Genomic DNA, 17770 nt, shown 5'->3' with positions numbered 1-17770 from the left:
TTATAATTTTTTATTTAAAAAATCTTTACTTCGACCTATATCTACATTAACATATAGTTCTGTTACTTTTTGTTTTAGTTTATCACGAATCAGCGATCAGGGTAATAGAAATAGTTTTCTCTGGTCCAATTATGCCTGATAGGCAATTTGGACCATCTATTTCAAATTCGACACAAGTTTTATAAAGTTACCTGATGTAGCGACATAGTTGATATCGTGGCCGGCAACTTTCGAGAGTGGTCCATCTTGTCCGTAACCAGTAATGCGCGCCACTACCAGACCTGGATTTGTTCTGATGATTCAACGATCGAAATATAAACATTCTTTTTCATCTAGTGCTCTTCGTGTGTATATAAATCGATTAGGATGACAAAATGTGCCATAGGCGCTTGCTACTGCATGTAGTAACGAGCTTTTGATTGCATCAAATAACACTGGCCTGCGATGCCAGCTTCCAAGGTTATTTTGTCCTTGCATCGATTAACTAAGGATATTGAGAACTGACCAACGTAACGATACGGATGTATTCGTCCCTTGGTACTGCACTAACCATAATTTCATATTTTCATTATTTCATCTCTTCAATGTAAACACCAGTGATATTAGATCGATCATGGTAATGCTGGGTGAAAAAAAAAAACACTATTTCATATAAAATAACAATTGAGACTTGCTTTCACATACTTGAAAAGTTCTATGGGTCCAAGTCCCATTCCTTCAAGAACACCAGGTCGGTACGGATCGATAAGGACATCGCTCCGGTCGGCAAGTTTTTTCAACAACTCACGACCGCGTTGCTGTTTCAGGTCGATCCCAATTGAACGCTTCCCTCTAGCCATACGGTCAACGACAGCTCTACGAGATATTGGCTGTACTATGTGATCAGTAAATTTCGACTTGCGTTACGTTATTCAATCTTTGAAATGAAACTAAGGTGTGCTTGCTTCTTTTAAAAGTGCTGGAGTATTACGAACTGAATATAATAAAGAAATCATCTGCGAGATAGTATAATGATGCTAATCCAATTGAACTCTGTCTTTTAGTATTTTCGATAGAAAGGCACGTTCGTGAATAATCAAACGCAGAATTATTTCGAACAAAAACTATTTGGGATAATGATTTGTGTCATCTCGATGTGTTGTACCATGTCGACGCGAATGACATCAGCGCCAAAGTCTGCGAGAATCATTCCGCAAAACGGAGCTGGCGCTAAACCAGCTAATTCCAAAACTCGAATTCCACGGAGAGCCATGTCGTATACTAAAACCACTTTTCACTATAGTGTCAAATCAAGAAAATGAACGATACTTCAATTATGGATCAAATGCTGGAAAGAAACGAGTAGTTAATAAGTTGTATCCCTATAGCTGATAACGATTCATTTGGCTTGCCAAATTTAGTGGTCTGAGTTCATTCCACGACTTCAATAATATTTTTGCACTAACGAGTAACTGGTCTCTTTCTATTGCTTCCTATGATTTTGTTGCAGGTTTGGAACTTGTTCGTAAAAAGAGCCACAAATTGACCAAAGGCCAAGTTTTAGGTCTGCAACTATTCCACCTGATTAGCCTGAATAGTAATGCCAATCATTGCGTAAATCATACTACACCTAACACGTTACAGTACACGAAATTTAAACAGCATTAGAACTTAACGGTATCATATCTTCAAACTTTTCGCCGTTGTAGACACTCGCCTTAGAGACGCACACGACATTGCACGAAGCCACACTACTTCAAAGCTGAGTATTAGGGTCGCAAACAATGGCGGCCAAGGGAAACGATCACGATAACAGGTGGCGCGTTTGATTGCCCGAGCAGAGTGAACGGACAGAGATATTGACTCCCGGAAAAGAAATACTGCGTACATAAAAACGTATATTATACGTTATAATACATACAAACGACCCTGCATTGGTTTTCTTGAACCGAAATAAGATCCGATCGGCATCGAAATGTAGAATTAGCTTAAATTCGTTAGAACAAAGTGTTTCTTTTCAGTTGGTAGTGAATCTAACCAAGCATTTCATGACTAACTCTCATATTTTAAAACATATCTATACAAATAGAAGGCATAATACTGAGATCGTTTTTGCCAACCGGCCCTTCTGGACGCAAGGTACAATCCCTGTGTTTGTTGATATGTTCCTGGAAATGTGTCGTAACATATGCGTAAAATCTGCATAATCCGAAGGGTACGGAAAATCTCATTGATTTACTCTATGACATGCATATGTTTTTATTTTCTTTAGCTGATCAAACGATTTATCATTAACAGATTTCATATTACTCAGGAAATACGTAACATTCTTTATTTTGCTACTTATGCGTCGGAGTCGAAAAGGTATTTAGGGTGACCACTGAGCGATTAAGCGACAACGTTTTTTTCAATAAACAGAAACTTCCGTGGTGCAATCGATGAGTATTGAAATCAAACTTGATCTAACGGTACTTATGGTAGCAATTGGGTAAAAATACCCCTTGACTTGAAATATATCCGAGGCGAGTTTGCGTTGCCTAGACACTGGCCACGTTTTTAAATACCCTTGAAAATTTCTGACAGACTGGAAGGCCGAAAACAAAATCTGCGAAGCTCTCCGAAGAGACATATACACCATATACTCTATGAAATTTTCAAGGCTACAATATAGCAAGGGTAAAGAATGCATAGTTGGTTTAGCTAACACAGGGAAAATGTACTAGAGGAGAGCCTGATAGTTGTTTAACTATTCGATAACATAGTAAATGTCGACTAATTTACTGTATTTTAATATTAGCTGCGTTTTGCTGACTCGTCAGATGAAAAGCAGTAAACGGGCAATCAGTAGACTGACAAGTGACCGGGTTCCTGACGAACAGAAGTTTAAGATCGTTGACTGATCCTATCCGAAACTGATTTACTCGCCAAGTTATCATATTTATCAGACCAACATTTTTTACCAACTTCTCGACTATATCGAATAGTCAATCCAGTCAATTTTCCAAATACTGCTTACGTGCCTCTGTTATAGCTTCGGAGCTGAGCTCTGCCTCTATCCATATCTAGTCGTCATCCACAGAACTCAGCTGGTCGAAGAGTAGCAGTGATATTTGTTGTGATGTCTTGCCTTTTGTGGACTGAGCGGTCGTAGATCGACCCCAGAATAGAAAGCGATTAGATAGGCCACGCCAGACCATTTGACAAAACGGACCAGCTGATTTTCTTAGAGAAGCTGACTTGTATTTCATGAATTGATACCTGTTGGAAATTTTTGTGTTAACAAATAACTTCACGTTCTATTCACGTGAAGTGATTCTGGACAATGGTGATCTTTTTTTTGACTAACGTTTCCTTGAGTGCAAAATCTTCGATTTCTGTGTACGCAACGTGTGACGAAATAGCGCGCCTGCTTATACGCTTAGAACTACGCGGGGTGCGTATCTTGTGCCATTAGCGGTATCGAATTGGCGTGTGGGCTGCGCATATGCACATATTTTTCAGAGGGTTCGGATCTTGTTATGCTTGTCAGAACAGCGTTGTCGCCCGAGTGTTCAGAAACGGCGCCTGCGACCGGTACAACGAAGTGACGTGCTTGTTTTATGTGAAGTGACTTGAATTCGTTTTGAGAGCTGAGAAAATTGAAAATAAAGCCCTCCGACATGTTTTTGTCGGCAGATCGCCAGAAACAGAAAGAGCTACAGGCAAAGATCGTCGAGCAGGCAGAAAAGATTCAACGTTATGAAACTAAACTTAGCGGTGAGCAAACTCTACAAGCATGACAAATCGAACTACTATGCAATTACGTAGAGATTTATACAGTAACCACGATGCTTAGGAGAGCGATCACACTGGCATTAACATAGATTCTAGAGGTACCACAGGAGACGAATAGCGCTTCGAAAGGTTATTCGCTAGAATTTAGCTTAAACAAAACGCTTTTATAGGTGCTTCTGCCCTATGCGAGGTTCTGCATAGACTGTTAAATCGACGTTGTTTGTAGTTACGGCCTAGAAAACACTGATTTACTGTTAGAATGCAATAAGCTCTTTTGCATTATTGAAGCAACTTTGATGATGCTGATTTTTCGGAACTCTCGCCTTACTTATATTACTTGTTAAGAGAAAGTTCTCTACAGCTGAAACGACGATCAGCAAGAAGCTGCGTTATCAAGCTGAGCCTACAAATGAATCCACAAATAACTATTTGTCCGCTAACTAATTTTTTCCGCATACACTATTCAAACCTTCATTAATATACTCTTATAGGCACGTTGCGTAATACTAATTATCGCAGTACTCTTGCCCTTTTTATAATTATTTCGTTCTTTATAGTGATGCCCTGCTTACACTGAGACACATATCCTACTACAGTCATAATATCAATGAATTTAATGTCACACTTACCATAATATCTGCTCGATTACCAACGTATATTGGTCTATTTAACTATGTACGCTTCTTCGATTACCTTGTCCGGATAACTAGAAGCATTCAAGCTCAGGAGATTTACAGAACGGACCGAAAAAAATTCAGAAAATATTCAACCCATCACCAATATCTGGCGCTCATCTCGCCCTAAAATGTGACTCTATCAAGTAAAAGCTCAAATCAAAGGAGCTGCTCTTCGGAGACTATTTTAGGTAAACAAACCAATACTTCTACAATTTCGAATCTACAAATCTGACTCGTTAGCCCAGCCTCGTAGACTATAGCTTGATTACATACAAAGAGAACTGCGTTTCCTGTTGTTTTAGGACAGCTGCTACTGCTGCCATAAAGTTGACCAGTATTAAACCTAACCTAATATCCCGTTGCAGTAATTAACTAATTTCCCTAATGTAGTCAAGTCAATCATTTATTCAACAATAATATTGTTCCAGTAATTAGCTACCTCCAACCGAACCTAGGAGGCATTTGGATGTACTAATCCCGACCCGTGTTCTCCTAGGAAACGGCCTTAATTTAAAAAAACATCAAATACAAATCCAAACATATTTCAATACGGCTATAAGTGTGAAGTCCCATGCGAACTATTAGTACGTCGTTTACACTTTACATTACTCAGCCTGATTTAACTATACAGTTTTTTTCTTACCATTCTATTACCCTGCTCGTAGCAACTCAGTTCTTCTGCTAGGAACCTCCTTGTAGTCCTGACACCCTATACTCATCTCGCTTTCTTATTGTTTCTTATTCCATTTTTAAATTGCATATCGACGGACTCTCGCAACCCTGTGTGGAATTACCCTTTGACATACAGATCGTAAAAATGTGTAAAATTAAAAATTTTGGAAATTATCGTTTCATATGTATTTGAGTAGGACTCAGAAAACTGAGCGAGTTTTGAGTACGTACCGGTCACATATTGTTAGTCGTTTTGGAAGAAAATTACCTGAAAAGATCAAATATACATAAAATTGCTAACACTCAGTATAATGGAAAGAACTTGTATGTTGAAAAGGCATCCAGTTACTAAAATATAACACACAGTTCGCAGCACTATGAAATTTATTCATGATCACTTTACGAAAACCCCATTCCTGGGAAAAATCAGACGTTCATTACTAAACAAATATCTGGATAGACGCATTTTTGTTGTAACTCTATTTTATTTAAGAGACTATATTGAGTTTGCTGTAGTTGTCAACCCGTGAGGGTTTATACCTTCTGCTAAGCGTTATTTGTTGTAGTCTTCCAGTAGTGACTTCGGGGAGGAGTTCATTTGATATACACTAGTAGAATCGCTAGTGGAGAATATTTACCTTTATTTACTTAGCGTTCATATAAATAATAGGGTCAAGAAAAAGTGTGCATATATACGAGCACACATATGTGTAATGAACGGTTGTTATTTTCATATTCATGTTTTGTTTTGATGATGATGAATGATTTTTGTTGTCTTAGATCTAGTGAAGGCGTATAAGCGTCTGCAAGCTGAGAGAAATACATTAGACGAAACAATACGAGTGCTAGCGTCGGATAGAGACGATTATAGCAGAGGCACCCGCCAGGAGTTAACAGCTTCGAGAACAACACAGGGAGGGTACCAGCTCTCGGCTGCAACCTTGGACCAGCAACACTCAGGAGATGGTAAGATTGCCAACCTTGTGCCTCCATAAATTCGCAACATGGCAATTTGCCTCAAGCCCTATACGTGATACTGCATGAGAATATACTTACGTCTCAGGTAAAATAAAGGAAAAAAATTTGTCAAGGTAAATTCCAGTCAGTATCATTGTTGTTTCTTATCGTATTTTACAGGACCAGGAAGTGGATTGGCATCCGAGGAAGGTTTCGACGACGCTTTTCAGGGGAAAATATCGGTTCTCACTAACGCCTTGGCCACTCTTCGAGTGGAGAAAACCCACTCCGAACAAGCGTACCATGCTGACAAGAAAAAATTGTTACAGGTAGCGCAACGATAACAGCAACAAACTATCGGTCCCTGTATAGGAAAGCAAAACCTCGTATGCAGATATAATAGTCGCGGTGCCTATGTATCTGTTTGTTTTTCATAACTGATTATTGCTAATTTGGTTATGGTAAGCGTTAGTACAAGGCTGCATGTCGCATGAATCTGACGCTTGTTACTTCAGAAACTCTGACCCAACAAGCTCGAATAGCTCTAACAGAAAAATAGATTTGTACATACAAATTACTTTTAAAGCGAGATTAAGCAATTTTCACACAATTCTGTAAAAATTCTAAGTCAACCATTGATGGCATTAGAAATACCTTGACCTAGAAATACAACTTGATCCTCAAAAAACGTACATATCAATGGATACTGTTTCGCACTGATTTATTTTCAAACCATTGCAGTGAGAACCGTATCGTTAATTTGTAGAAGTATATTTCTAAAGTGATCTATAGTATCCCCATTTACAGCAAAGTTATGTCTGGCAATGCGAATAGATCGCTGAGATTATCGTGCAGCGTTTCAGTGCAACGTCATCTTTTACATATTACGTGCAAAATACCTGAGACTTCACTATTACGTGTCAGCGTTACCTAGGGCTCAAAAACCAGTTTGCAGGGCCTATGGACACTATATCTAGTTCCGATTGACCGACGATCACTCCTTTACTTTTACTTACCTAATATTGACTTAACAGGAGAAACTCGAGTTGACGAAAATGGTTGAGACTCTAAAGAAAGACTTAGATGAAAAGCAGCAAATCTTGCAACAGGTAAACGCATTTTTTATACTTTTCAAAAAATACTAAAGCTTAAAATTATTGCTAGGGAACTCGGTATGTTATGTCAATTCGTAGAACACACCAAGTACTCAAAGTCCAGGAAAGCTATTTGTATAATTTATGCTATCAGTTAATTATTTTTTATTTCGAATGTAGATTCGTAGACATACGTATTTTCCGGTGTGTATTAGCATTGTGTATCCCGATTGAATATATTTACATTCATTTTATAAAAAATTGTTTTTACGTCCCGTTTGGTTAGCTCAAATATGTTTGTTGGATATTTGGGTTTAGTATGAAAACGCGGCGCTAGGTATGATCACAGAATCGATGTAGACATTTTCTGCTTCTTTGTAAATTCTGCTTCACAAGCCACTTCTTTTGGCACGAACATTTTGTCGCTTGTTGTTTCAAGCCCTCATCAGTAACGATATCCCTTTACAAATCAGACGCAGGCAAAATTGTCGGATGAGAAACAGTATCGGGAAAAGGAAGCTGCGGACAATTTAGCGATGATGAAAGAGCTTCAGAGTAAACTTACGGATGAGCGGAATGCCAGGTTTGTATCAGGGTACTTTTAGGGTAAGAAACGTTAAACGTACACATTTAAATATCTGTATGCATTAGGAAATGTTGCCGATTAGTTTAAAAGAAAGACTCCGATCTATTATGGGATCCTTTCTGCCGTTTCAGGGAGATTGTTTACAAAGACACCGTAAATAAGTGGGAGCAAAGATGCCATGCGCTCGAAGCTCAAATCGATCTTCTGAAAGACATCGAAGAAGAACGCCGTGAGAGTGACGTCGAACGAGATGTCGGACGAAAACGCGATGCTCAAAGAGACGATGGTATGAAATTAGCGCAAAAACGCAAGTGTGTTTGCATTGAATGTTGACCCGACTATCGGTAGAAGGGTCCATGGTAAAGTACAATTTTTTCTAGCGCTTAGATTTCTAGTTTGCTGATGTTTAAGCGACTGGAGTGAAAAAGACGGAAAGATAATTTTGTTGATCTTTTATTGTGATTTTTCTGACGTCGACTATGCAGAAGTGATGCGCGAGTTAGAAGCTCGAGCGGCAAAAGACGCTGCTCGAGCGAATCTGGCTGACGAAAAACTAAATCACTTGCAGACTGTGACTGAAACGCGAATTGCTCAACTTGAAGCCCAGGTGTGTATCACAGTAAACAAGGCTTGCATGTTTTGGCCGTTCACAGAAACGCATAAGTGTATAAGAGCTGTACACTAAAGATGACAAACCGGTTTCTGCACAGGTAGAAGAACTTAGCAGCAGTGTGGCATTGTACGACCGAACCCAGCAGCAGTCACAGAATTTAATTCAAAGTTTAAAAGAGGAACTTGCGCGAACGGTGGCACAGAGCAGAATGGCCGCTATATATTCTACCATAGGTCTGTACATAGTGAACTACAAAATGAAGAGGTTCTATTTACAGTAAGAAATTGAGTTTATGTACTAATTGATACAGAAACGAAGTACTCCTGTTAATTGGTCACACATATATCGATTCAATGTGATTGATTTGCTATTAATTATAGATGAGGAATCGAATCACGATATTAGCTCGCTGTTGAGCAGCGTGGGCCGCTCATTGGCGATGCTTGCAAGCGCGAATCAACGTTCCCAAGAGTCAGTGGCAGATCTGGCGCTCGAAATCAATCGTATCTTAAGCAAACACAACTTTGATGTGCATAAAAGGTGTGCACAAGATGTGCTCGACATCAAACAGGTGCTGAGCGAAGTTCTATTCACTTAAATTCGACCTTGACAGGCATTGATGTACATTTAACGACGATTAAGTTAATACCGTGATTCAACACGGAATAAAATGCTATGTTCCTAATTTTTAACGTTGGATACTAATAAGCAGTTTATATAGCGGATTGCAGGGCCCTATACAATGTTGTGTACTGGCTCTTTAGAACGGGCACATGGACAATTCTTGTATACCAGAAAACCATTCGGTTTGATTTTCATAGACGAATGTTAAGATTTGACCTATTCCTACCAGCTATTTTCGAAAGCTATTTGGTCAGCTGGCTAGCTCAACGTGTGTTTTTTTCTAGTATGTCATCGCCTTTGGTCCGCTTGGCAGGAATTCGAAAGCTATAAGGAGCTCCACGCAGCGTCTTATTCGAAATCGTCTCATAGACTGTCTCGCACCGACTCGGAAGAATCCGACAAGGTGACGCGGCTGACGGCGCAGCTTCTTGCGAAAAAGCAAGAGTACAACGGAAATATCGCCGCACTCAACCAGACGATTCGTGAGCTGCAAATGTCGATCGCTGATCTGAAAACGAAACACCGCCAGGAGTTGGCACAGGTTCGTGGAGCAGCATATAAAACAATAACCACATGAAAAAATATACAAGCAACAAACTTTATTAGTAATAAATTTCTTGAAAGCAATGTAATTTATCTATTGTGCCTCTTCTGATTCCTGATCACTGATTTTGATTAGGTCGAGTCCAGTTGGCGGTCCCGATTAGCAGCATCCGAAGAGAGTATGGCCCGTCAACGCGAACGAAGTATGCAACTGTTATCAGATCGAGAACGGGAACGCGATGATGAGTCAGACACCGCCGCTGGACTTCTACGCAGTACAAGCGGTAACGTTCAAGCTGGCCACGGACCACATACTAATTCGATTGGCAGCGGTAATCCACAGCAGGCTGCCCAGCTCCTAGCTACACTATCGAAGGTTAGGGGGCCTGTTTCGATCGTTTATTAGTAGTATTTCAATAATGAAAAATTAAATTTGGCATAGAAAGTTGCGCGTCTTGTCAAGCTTAGTTTGACATATCGAAGTGCCATCCCTGGCAAAAAAAAGTTTCCTGGAGAGTACGCTATCGTTTCCTTATATGTCCTTCGTGGTGTTTTTCGAGTTTATAGGTTTTTCAAGAGTTTGCTGTCGAGCCCAGTCAGCACAATTTCAGTGGACTACAGACATATAGGGTGGTCTTGCACGTGGAAATATTACGTACGTAGTACACTTACATACTTCATGTTCTCTGTTTTATTGATTTCAATGAACAACAATATAGCAGCAACGGCAGCACGAACTTCGGAGAGAAGGATTTGTATCATCGAAGACGTCAGATGAGGATTCCATGTTAGCCGAACTGTTCAGTCTGTCAAAGTCAACCGCTCTAGGCGCCGGCAGCGCCGGCAAAATAGAGATGCTCCATTATACGCACGAGATTGCTCGAAAAACAGCGGAAATTCAACAGCTGGTACGTCTGGTCATGCAAGTCGGACTTGCCTACACAAATGTTACTGTATATTCACGTTTCATGTGAAATGTGAATGAAAATTACATTAGGCAAGTCGTCTGCTATTCGTTATTGTTGCCACAATTCCATTACTCCGTTTTTGTGCACTAGACTGTCATCGTTCAGCATCAATGCTTGCTCGATGGGTGACGTTTGTTTAACGTTGGATCGTTTAGGGGATAATATTTTAAGATAACTGTGCATGTGAACTTCTCTGCGTGGTTCGTTTCGCATGTATGCAGATCAAGGATAAGAAAGAGACAGAAATGAAGTTGTATCAACAGTCAACGTCTTTCGGTGATCGGGAACGAATCCTGCGCGCTGAGGTCGAAGCTCTTACCCGAACCATAGAGCTACAGAAGAGCTGTTCTACTCTTAAAGAGCTCGAGAAGCCATACTTGAAGAATGTCATCCTGCAGTATATGCTTTGCCCCAGCTCGGGACCCCGACTCCACATGGTCAAGGCAATTTCCACGGCATTGGATTTCACCAACGAGGAAGAAGAACAGGTGAAACAGGCCCTTCAGCGAAAAAGGATACTTAGCGGATGAAAGTAACTTGTATACAAATTCGTTTGAAAGCAGCTTACATAGTTCTAACGCACGTTAGCATCGATCGTACCGATATCCCTACAGTTGCTTGTAACGAGACGCGTAGAACGTCTTAACGAGTACGGAGGGCCGCTTCTGCAACTGTTACATTGTATAGATAGTATGTTGAAAGTAGACGTGCCACAAAAAAGTTCAACGATACCAATTAACGCTGTAAGACCTAGGCAAGTCGAGGGTTGTCGTAACATCATCCTACAGAGGACTGCACACTTCTGGGTAATACTAGATGACTATAATATCTACTAATTAGCAAAAAAAAAAACTGGGATCTTGATTTTACAGCATCGGTCATCTCGAATGCTAATAAGATCGTTTTATGTGTCTTTTCTTTCTCTTATTGTAAACATCTAACCACGAATTGCCACGATGGTCTCGACTGTAGCTAATGTATTGTTTACTGGGGGGGTATAGGAGATAGAACATGTTACCGTAGTAGTTATCACATAAGTGATGACTGTATCCTGTAACGCAGTTGAAAATTTCTCGGCAAAATCGTTTTTTATAATATTGATACGTCTGGTAATTTATACGAACTGTGCTTGATATCATTCAGTATGATCACTCTAATAATTCCCCTTAGCGGAAGATTTTGCAGTGGTTCATTGCGAGCATCCCCTCATGTGTTCGGTGAGAAATGTGACTAAATTCGATGCACAGCTCTTTTAAGATGCGACAAGTAAAAAATACTGATCACGTCTTGGAAAGACGTCTCGTTTGATTTGCCTATCTGCATTATTTGCCTATACTGCCTATTTGCATTGGTATTTGCTGTACGTCTTCCTCAGGGCAAAAATTTCCGATAATAAAGGCTTCGCTATTGTCTATCTATCATTTCGTTCCAACTATTAGAAGATGCGGATTTACGAAAAGAGTCCAACGATTATCTCACATCTTTGCCATTTACCTAATAACTATGCACAGTTTATAATGTCACCAATTTGTGAACTCGCATGTATATGTCGCATTACGGGTGCCTGTACATGTGTATTCTGTAAATATATTTTTCTAATACAAATGTCATTTCTAGAGCGGGCTGCAGTCCCTCATGGAGCTCACTGAGAACTTCATGGCAAACAATTATCGGCATCGTATTGAACGTTTTCGCACCAGTAATCTGCCGGCCTATCTCTATGAGGTGCTAATACGTGAAAAACAGATCGTCGAACAGAGAACATATCCAATATACAAGCTTATATTAGACAAACAATTTATACATTAATGTGTCAGCGACTACGAAATTTCAGCAGATATTTGCGGACTAAATAAAAAAAATTGCATAATATAGAACAAGTTGTCTTCATCTGACAATGCTCCGCTCATCAGCAAAAAGTAGCCACAACATTTATCCTATTTAGCAAGATGACTTCATCTTAATTTAGTTCTATATTCAAAACGAGTATTATCAGGAATAAATACAACCGGGGCGGGGGGTGAAGTTATTTAGCAGTAAACAGAAATTTATAGGCAGCGCCGAAAATGATGATTACACTAGCTGGAGCAAAAAAGCTAGCTGAAGCTTTTAGAGTGGCTCTTCTGTCTTATCTATTGTATTCTTCATCTTTACAGACTAGATGTTATTGTTAATTCGTCCATATTTTAGGTACACCGCACGATAAAAGAGAGCGACTGCCGGAGTCAGCCCAAGTTTCATATGACATCCGGGTAGCTGTTATTTTTAGTATAGAAAGAGGTCATTTTGTCGCCTATTCTCTTTTATGATGAAACTATAATCGTCGTCCTTGAACAGTGAAGGATAGTGCTGCTGTTGCATGATTTGCGAGTTCAGCTAATTTTAGCAATTAACTCTGTCGATAACGTTTGTGGAAATACGTTCCTGATAACGCCGGGTGATTTGATCAATTTTTTGTTCAAACCTGCTACTCTGCTCGCAATGTTGGCCGATCGACAGTAGCATTGTACACGACCTCACAGGCACCATAGTTATATTTTCCTGTCGCAAAAAGGTTTGCCCCTTGGTTAGAAATGGAAGTTTCAACTTTATATTACCGATTTAAACGTCTTTTATGCTTTTTCAAATCGTTGTCCATCTAACCTTTCGATTCTTTGTAGACAAGGTGAAACACTTTCGCCATAATTCAATCCATGCTTAAATTCATCTTTGATTACTATTCTGACATGAAAAATATCAAGCTCCACTATTTTCAAGCTTGTGAAACGAGATTTGGAGAGGGATAGCTTCAAATAAGATCTCACAGGTATTGCTGATCATAGTGATATGTTCTTAGCACGCAAATAAATAGCCGGCATTTTATCACTAAGTTATAAATATCTAACATGTACGCATAAAAACCGTCTAGCCGTTAGGGTCTTACGTGACGATTAGATCAATTTTGTCTGTTTTCATTGGACATCAGCGTATAAACCTACTGTTGAATTTGTTTGTCCTTAAGTTATAGTGTGTAGTAAGTGTAGTGGCCTCACGGGTAATCTGCAGTTGATTTTCACTTTACTATAATCGAAGCAAACCGAGTGTTCCAGACGTAGCCAAATGTGCAAGTAATGTCACAGAAATTATGTTTTTCGTTAATTTTAAAAAACATCCGTGCCACTAACCTGGCTTTTATGAACGATTAATCCGTGTAGCACTAGCCTCAGTTTAACTAGTCTGTAGTCGGGCTCTCCACTATGTAAAAGCCTTACACCACGCACTTTCAGCCCACTTTTGATCACCTGTTGCAACAGCTCGTCCCCTGACAGGCCGACGCAGGCAGATAGAGCAATCGAAGGGACAAACATACCGTAATCAGGCAGACGGATTGATAGGTCGTCAAGGATTCCTATGTTAGTGCATATAGGAGTTTTTTTAGGTTGACTCAGTGATATGGTATCCTCGTTACCGTCCATTGACGGTTTGAGTCGTGTGGTTCCAATGTTGGCTTGACGTTTCGCGTTGTTCTTGAACGTGTTGGTACAGTCTTCGAGGAGTTCTTCCAGCAAGGTCTGCCTCAATCCTTGGATGCCTTGATCTTTAGTTCCGGGCGCTGTCGACGAGCTTCTGTCTGTGGCGCCGCTAATTCTCTCACGTATTGGTGTCCTAGCATTGCAGGGTTCAAAAGCAAACGTTAGAATCACTGGTTTTTTCGCCAAAATCATTAACCTAAAAGCGGCGCTTACGAAACTGATATTGAGTAAAAAGATCCTCGAAGTCTCCTGAGAAAATTGCATGTGACTCCACCTTTTTAGTTGAAACTATGAGCTAACTAGAAAAAGCGAGATACAGACTTCAAAAAAGCCATTTATTTAAGTGCTAGGCTGCTACGAACAAATACTATAGACTACAAAATTAAATCACTTTTAATTAGCTGGGCAAAAATAGCGATTTTGTAATGTGTTATCGGTACACCTTGTTTTTTACACACTTGTCTCAGCACTCTGGCAGTGTTTAGACAACCATAAACCTATCATTCGCGTTCCTATTTGTAATTTCTCTACTTATGACATGTCGAAGTAAATCGATAGTGGGATACGCTTTCTTTTACTGGGTAGGGAAAGTCTCGTTATGATGCGTACTTGGACCGGGAAATAAGCAGGTTGAAACCTCAATTTTGCTCTACCCAGAAAGTAATTGATGAGGTCTGGCGTTGTTCTCAACTAACTAGCCAGACTGTAAACTTGAACTGTTATTTTTATTTCAACACTATGCGTTTTTTTGAAGAAGTCGAAATAACGGGTGTTGTAACATTGTTTAATTTTCGTATCTTATAGTATCAGATGCCCCTTATGTCCATTGCAAATATCAGTACCACCTTAGGTTCGGACCTATTTGTCACTGCTAGAAAACGCTTAATAGCAGATACGTAAAATAATACGTAATTATGGCGATTATATGCTCCAGGCGAATATTTCCTTAAACGCTGTGTAAATTACAGTAAATTATGTGGAATACTAGTTCTGATAGTAGCTGACAGTCGGACTCAGCTTTCGTGAAGACATTTTTCAATTGCGACAACATTTGACCACTTACTCGCTGATCTCTAACACTCCAGTCCCCATACTTAAAACGCTTACACAACCAATCTTTGATGAAGTTTCGGATCATTGTAGCACTTGATAAACAAAGGCTTAGCCACTGAACGTTCACCTTCTAGACCCAAAAATGTGTATTCCTCTCTCATTTTTTCCAGTAAAAGCAGCCAGTTTTCACTCATCGTTTTCTAGAAGGCCGGAGTATTTACCAAGCAAATTTGGTCGACAAACGGCGCAAAGCTCAAGAGTCATCTAATTCAAAAGTTTGTCGAATTTGACTCTATCGACTAAATATATTATTCGTTTGACTGATGCTCACTACTATTAGCACCTGCCGTTTTAATCAAAAAAGGCTCCCTAATATTCACCATAATACACACCTGGTCATGTGATATGGGCTTCTTGTTGTGCTTGCTCCGTTTTCCGTTTCCACAGAGATGCTTTGGACATTCGACTGACCTGGCGCAGGCTGGCTTTCTGCTGGGTAAACCCAAGGGGTCGAACCATGGTACTCAATTCTGAAGACATTTTCCAAGGCAGTAATCATTGATTGCGGGGAAATAAATCCATATTATTTGTATTCCAGAGGAGCTGTACTTAACTCTTCGAAATGTCTTAAGAAATCATTAAGATCAACTCCGTTTTTAAAACGTGAAATTAACCTTTTTAGATAGGCCTGGAAGCGCAAAGGTACTTTCATACAATCCATTTTAAGTGATTCTCAGAGAGCAAAACGTCAAGGGTCTTCCGGTCGTTTTGCACAGATCAACAAGTCGTCACGTATAACGTAAAGCAGGCCGGTGTTGCGACCACCCTGTGGACAGTGCTTGAATTTATAGAAATAGTTATGTTACCTCACCTGCCAGCAAATCTAAGAACCATAAACACATGAGGAAAACTATGTGAAAGCGTATTAAGCCTTTACCTTAGTTGTTGCGAAAATATAAGTATCTCGAAAGCCGGACGGCGGTACCCATCAAAACAGTTTTTGTCTGAACGTCGTAGCATGCACCCGTTATTTCTTGGGACACAATATAATACTCGATAATTTCCCTATACCACAAACTGGGTTTATCATGCCAGCAACTTCTTTATGTCTCTATTTTTTTAGTTAGAAGCAAGTGGCAGTTGACAAAATCACACAACGCGTGCATTTGACAATATTTGTAAACATTGTTTTTTTGCGGAAAAAATGGTAAGCGTCTTACTAGTAGGAATGGTTACTATTAATCGAAACGAATTCTTGAGAACTGGTAGAGAGCGTAAATCGAGATTAGGATTAGCGTCAGGTTGTATGGCGTGACAAAGCGTTCACGTGCTTTGCTAGATACGGCGGTCACAAAAGAAGAGTGCTTTAATAAGCCTGTAATTGTAACTCAAACGACGTTTGCTAAACACAGTTTTATGCATAGATTCTTTACCAAGGACGATTTGAAACATGGAACGCACTGTCAGCCAACTCATACAGAGGCTAAAGAAGAAGATATTTAGTACTGCAGATCATATCTGTAACCTGACATTATAAAATTCTTTGAGAACCTAGTCGACGGACTCTTGTTTTCTCTTAAACTTAATGCTACCAGGACACTCGATACTGTGTTATCGCCATCGTTCTGCCAAAGTAAAGTTTGTTTCTAACCGTATGGGCGTCTTTGAAGTCTCTCGAATGTGTAGTGACGTTGAAAAGTGTCGACCTTTGCAAAAAAATAAGGTACTTTACTAAGTAGTTGGCTATACCTGCTATATATGACAAACACTGTGCAATGAACTATTTTCTATTTTTCGATATAAATTAGTGTAACCTTGATAGTCAGTACGATCGCTTCTTTCAAACAAAGGTTCTTTGGTCATTTTGATGGACAACACGACGTCATAAACGGCAGGTAATAAATAAGGTGTTCGCAAAAGGGCTGCTTACGGATCTGTGCATATTGGATTGAAGTCAAAGTCGATATGTCGTCTCAAGCACCCGTTGTAGGGGCGTAGAACAGATTCAGAAAACCTCCTCGTCTAAATATAACCATCGCTACGATGTAAAATCACCGCTCTAAAGGCAAGCAACTTTCAATGAATGCGCCCCTGGGGTTCATCAGCCAAAAAGGTGGCGGCGACTGTTTTTTTAGCTTGCACATAAAACACTGCCTAAATGTACCAGTAAAAGAGTAATGAAGAGTATAATGCCATCATTTAGAGTCATTTAAATTAAACTATTCGCAGGAAATAATCCCGTTTGAACAAAAAAATGCGCCTCCAACAGGCCGATTTTATACTCTATAAATTGATTGCTTTCTATAATTGAAAAGCAAGAAGAACTAGGAAAATAGAAAAGTTGGGGGAAGCGTGCGCGGCAAACTGGTAGTTCTAGGGTCGATAGACAAATAACGCTTTAAAGATGAAAAGGCCTATTCAAGGACCACTGGAAGGTGGTTGTAGGTCCCGATATCGACAATAGTAAAATGAGCATTTTGTATCAAGTGAGCAATAGACATGTCGTACTGAATGGTAACCGAGATTATTTCTGGCAATTCTCGGTAAGAATTGTTACCGAGAACCTGACTAAAGCAGTATATTTTTAACCAAAGCACCCCACTAACCTCCTTGATTTATCTTTGAGACCACAATTTAACAGAATATAGAATCCACAGTGTGAGCGGGGTAGGTTTCCAAAATAAGCACAAACAAATAATGTACAGAAGGATCGGACAA

General features: G+C 39.7%; 3 protein-coding genes across 9 annotated transcripts in view; 1 reads left to right on the top strand and 2 right to left on the bottom strand.

Moving 5' to 3' along the window:
* Positions 1-1856, bottom strand: part of Amacr (Alpha-methylacyl-CoA racemase) — a 7933-nt gene extending 6077 nt beyond the window's left edge. The window contains exons 1-4 of one of the 3 annotated variants that reach the window (XM_022800858.2): positions 1697-1856; positions 1145-1276; positions 685-869; positions 192-292 (exon numbers count right to left, since the gene is read on the bottom strand). In XM_022800858.2, coding sequence (XP_022656593.1) covers positions 192-292; positions 685-869; positions 1145-1252 — 394 coding nt within the window. In that variant the 5' untranslated portion in view covers positions 1253-1276; positions 1697-1856. Of the gene's footprint in view, positions 1-191; positions 293-684; positions 870-1144; positions 1277-1609; positions 1629-1655 lie in introns of those variants that run through there. The other 2 variants (XM_022800859.2, XM_086983586.1) reach the window with 2 other exon arrangements.
* Positions 685-16639, bottom strand: LOC111248452 (uncharacterized). 3 transcript variants are annotated; one of them, XM_086983591.1, is made up of 5 exons: positions 15990-16639; positions 15445-15582; positions 13652-14132; positions 5334-5370; positions 685-874 (listed from the first exon to the last, which is right to left on the bottom strand). In XM_086983591.1, exons 1-4 carry the CDS (start codon positions 16070-16072, stop codon positions 5347-5349), a joined length of 726 nt encoding a protein of 241 aa, XP_086839717.1. In that variant the 5' UTR covers positions 16073-16639; the 3' UTR covers positions 685-874; positions 5334-5346. The 3 variants fall into 3 exon arrangements, with proteins under 3 accessions (XP_086839717.1, XP_022656598.1, XP_022656597.1); XM_022800863.2 differs by lacking the exons at positions 685-874; positions 5334-5370 and adding exons at positions 9551-13028; positions 15727-15890 and having other exon boundaries at positions 15990-16638; XM_022800862.2 differs by lacking the exons at positions 685-874; positions 5334-5370 and adding an exon at positions 9551-13028 and having other exon boundaries at positions 15990-16634.
* LOC111248450 (GRIP and coiled-coil domain-containing protein 1-like) lies at positions 2805-12367 on the top strand. 3 transcript variants are annotated; one of them, XM_022800856.2, is made up of 13 exons: positions 2806-3735; positions 5883-6068; positions 6240-6388; positions 7094-7168; positions 7627-7736; positions 7871-8025; positions 8225-8346; positions 8450-8585; positions 8733-8923; positions 9290-9517; positions 9656-9895; positions 10242-10427; positions 10709-12367. In XM_022800856.2, the coding sequence occupies exons 1-13, from the start codon at positions 3639-3641 to the stop codon at positions 11015-11017; spliced, it is 2184 nt and encodes a 727-aa protein (XP_022656591.1). In that variant the 5' UTR covers positions 2806-3638; the 3' UTR covers positions 11018-12367. The 3 variants fall into 3 exon arrangements, with proteins under 3 accessions (XP_086839706.1, XP_022656591.1, XP_022656589.1); XM_022800854.2 differs by having other exon boundaries at positions 2808-3735; positions 10239-10427; XM_086983580.1 differs by lacking the exon at positions 7094-7168 and having other exon boundaries at positions 2805-3735; positions 10239-10427.
* Positions 16640-17770: the final 1131 nt, after the last annotated feature.

Source organism: Varroa destructor, unplaced genomic scaffold, assembly GCF_002443255.2.
Source record: "Varroa destructor unplaced genomic scaffold, Vdes_3.0 BEIS01000003.1, whole genome shotgun sequence".
Classification (NCBI taxonomy): Eukaryota; Metazoa; Arthropoda; class Arachnida; order Mesostigmata; family Varroidae; genus Varroa; species Varroa destructor.
The sequence above is the reverse complement of the archived record's forward strand: the minus strand, read 5'-3'. Positions and strand labels throughout refer to the sequence as shown.

Bases quoted from the DNA above. Each gene is read 5' to 3' on its own strand.
- LOC111248450 (XM_022800854.2), top strand. From the start codon at position 3,639: ATGTTTTTGTCGGCAGATCGCCAGAAACAGAAAGAGCTACAGGCAAAG. The intron at 3,736-5,882 runs GTGAGCAAACTC...TTGTTGTCTTAG, and splicing joins TTATGAAACTAAACTTAGCG to ATCTAGTGAAGGCGTATAAG. The intron at 6,389-7,093 runs GTAGCGCAACGA...TTGACTTAACAG, and splicing joins ACAAGAAAAAATTGTTACAG to GAGAAACTCGAGTTGACGAA.
- LOC111248452 (XM_022800862.2), bottom strand. From the start codon at position 16,072: ATGCTACGACGTTCAGACAAAAACTGTTTTGATGGGTACCGCCGTCCG. The intron at 14,133-15,444 runs GTGTGTATTATG...CTGCAATGCTAG, and splicing joins AGCCCATATCACATGACCAG to GACACCAATACGTGAGAGAA. The intron at 13,029-13,651 runs GTTAGTGGCACG...TTTTTGCGACAG, and splicing joins TAATCGTTCATAAAAGCCAG to GAAAATATAACTATGGTGCC.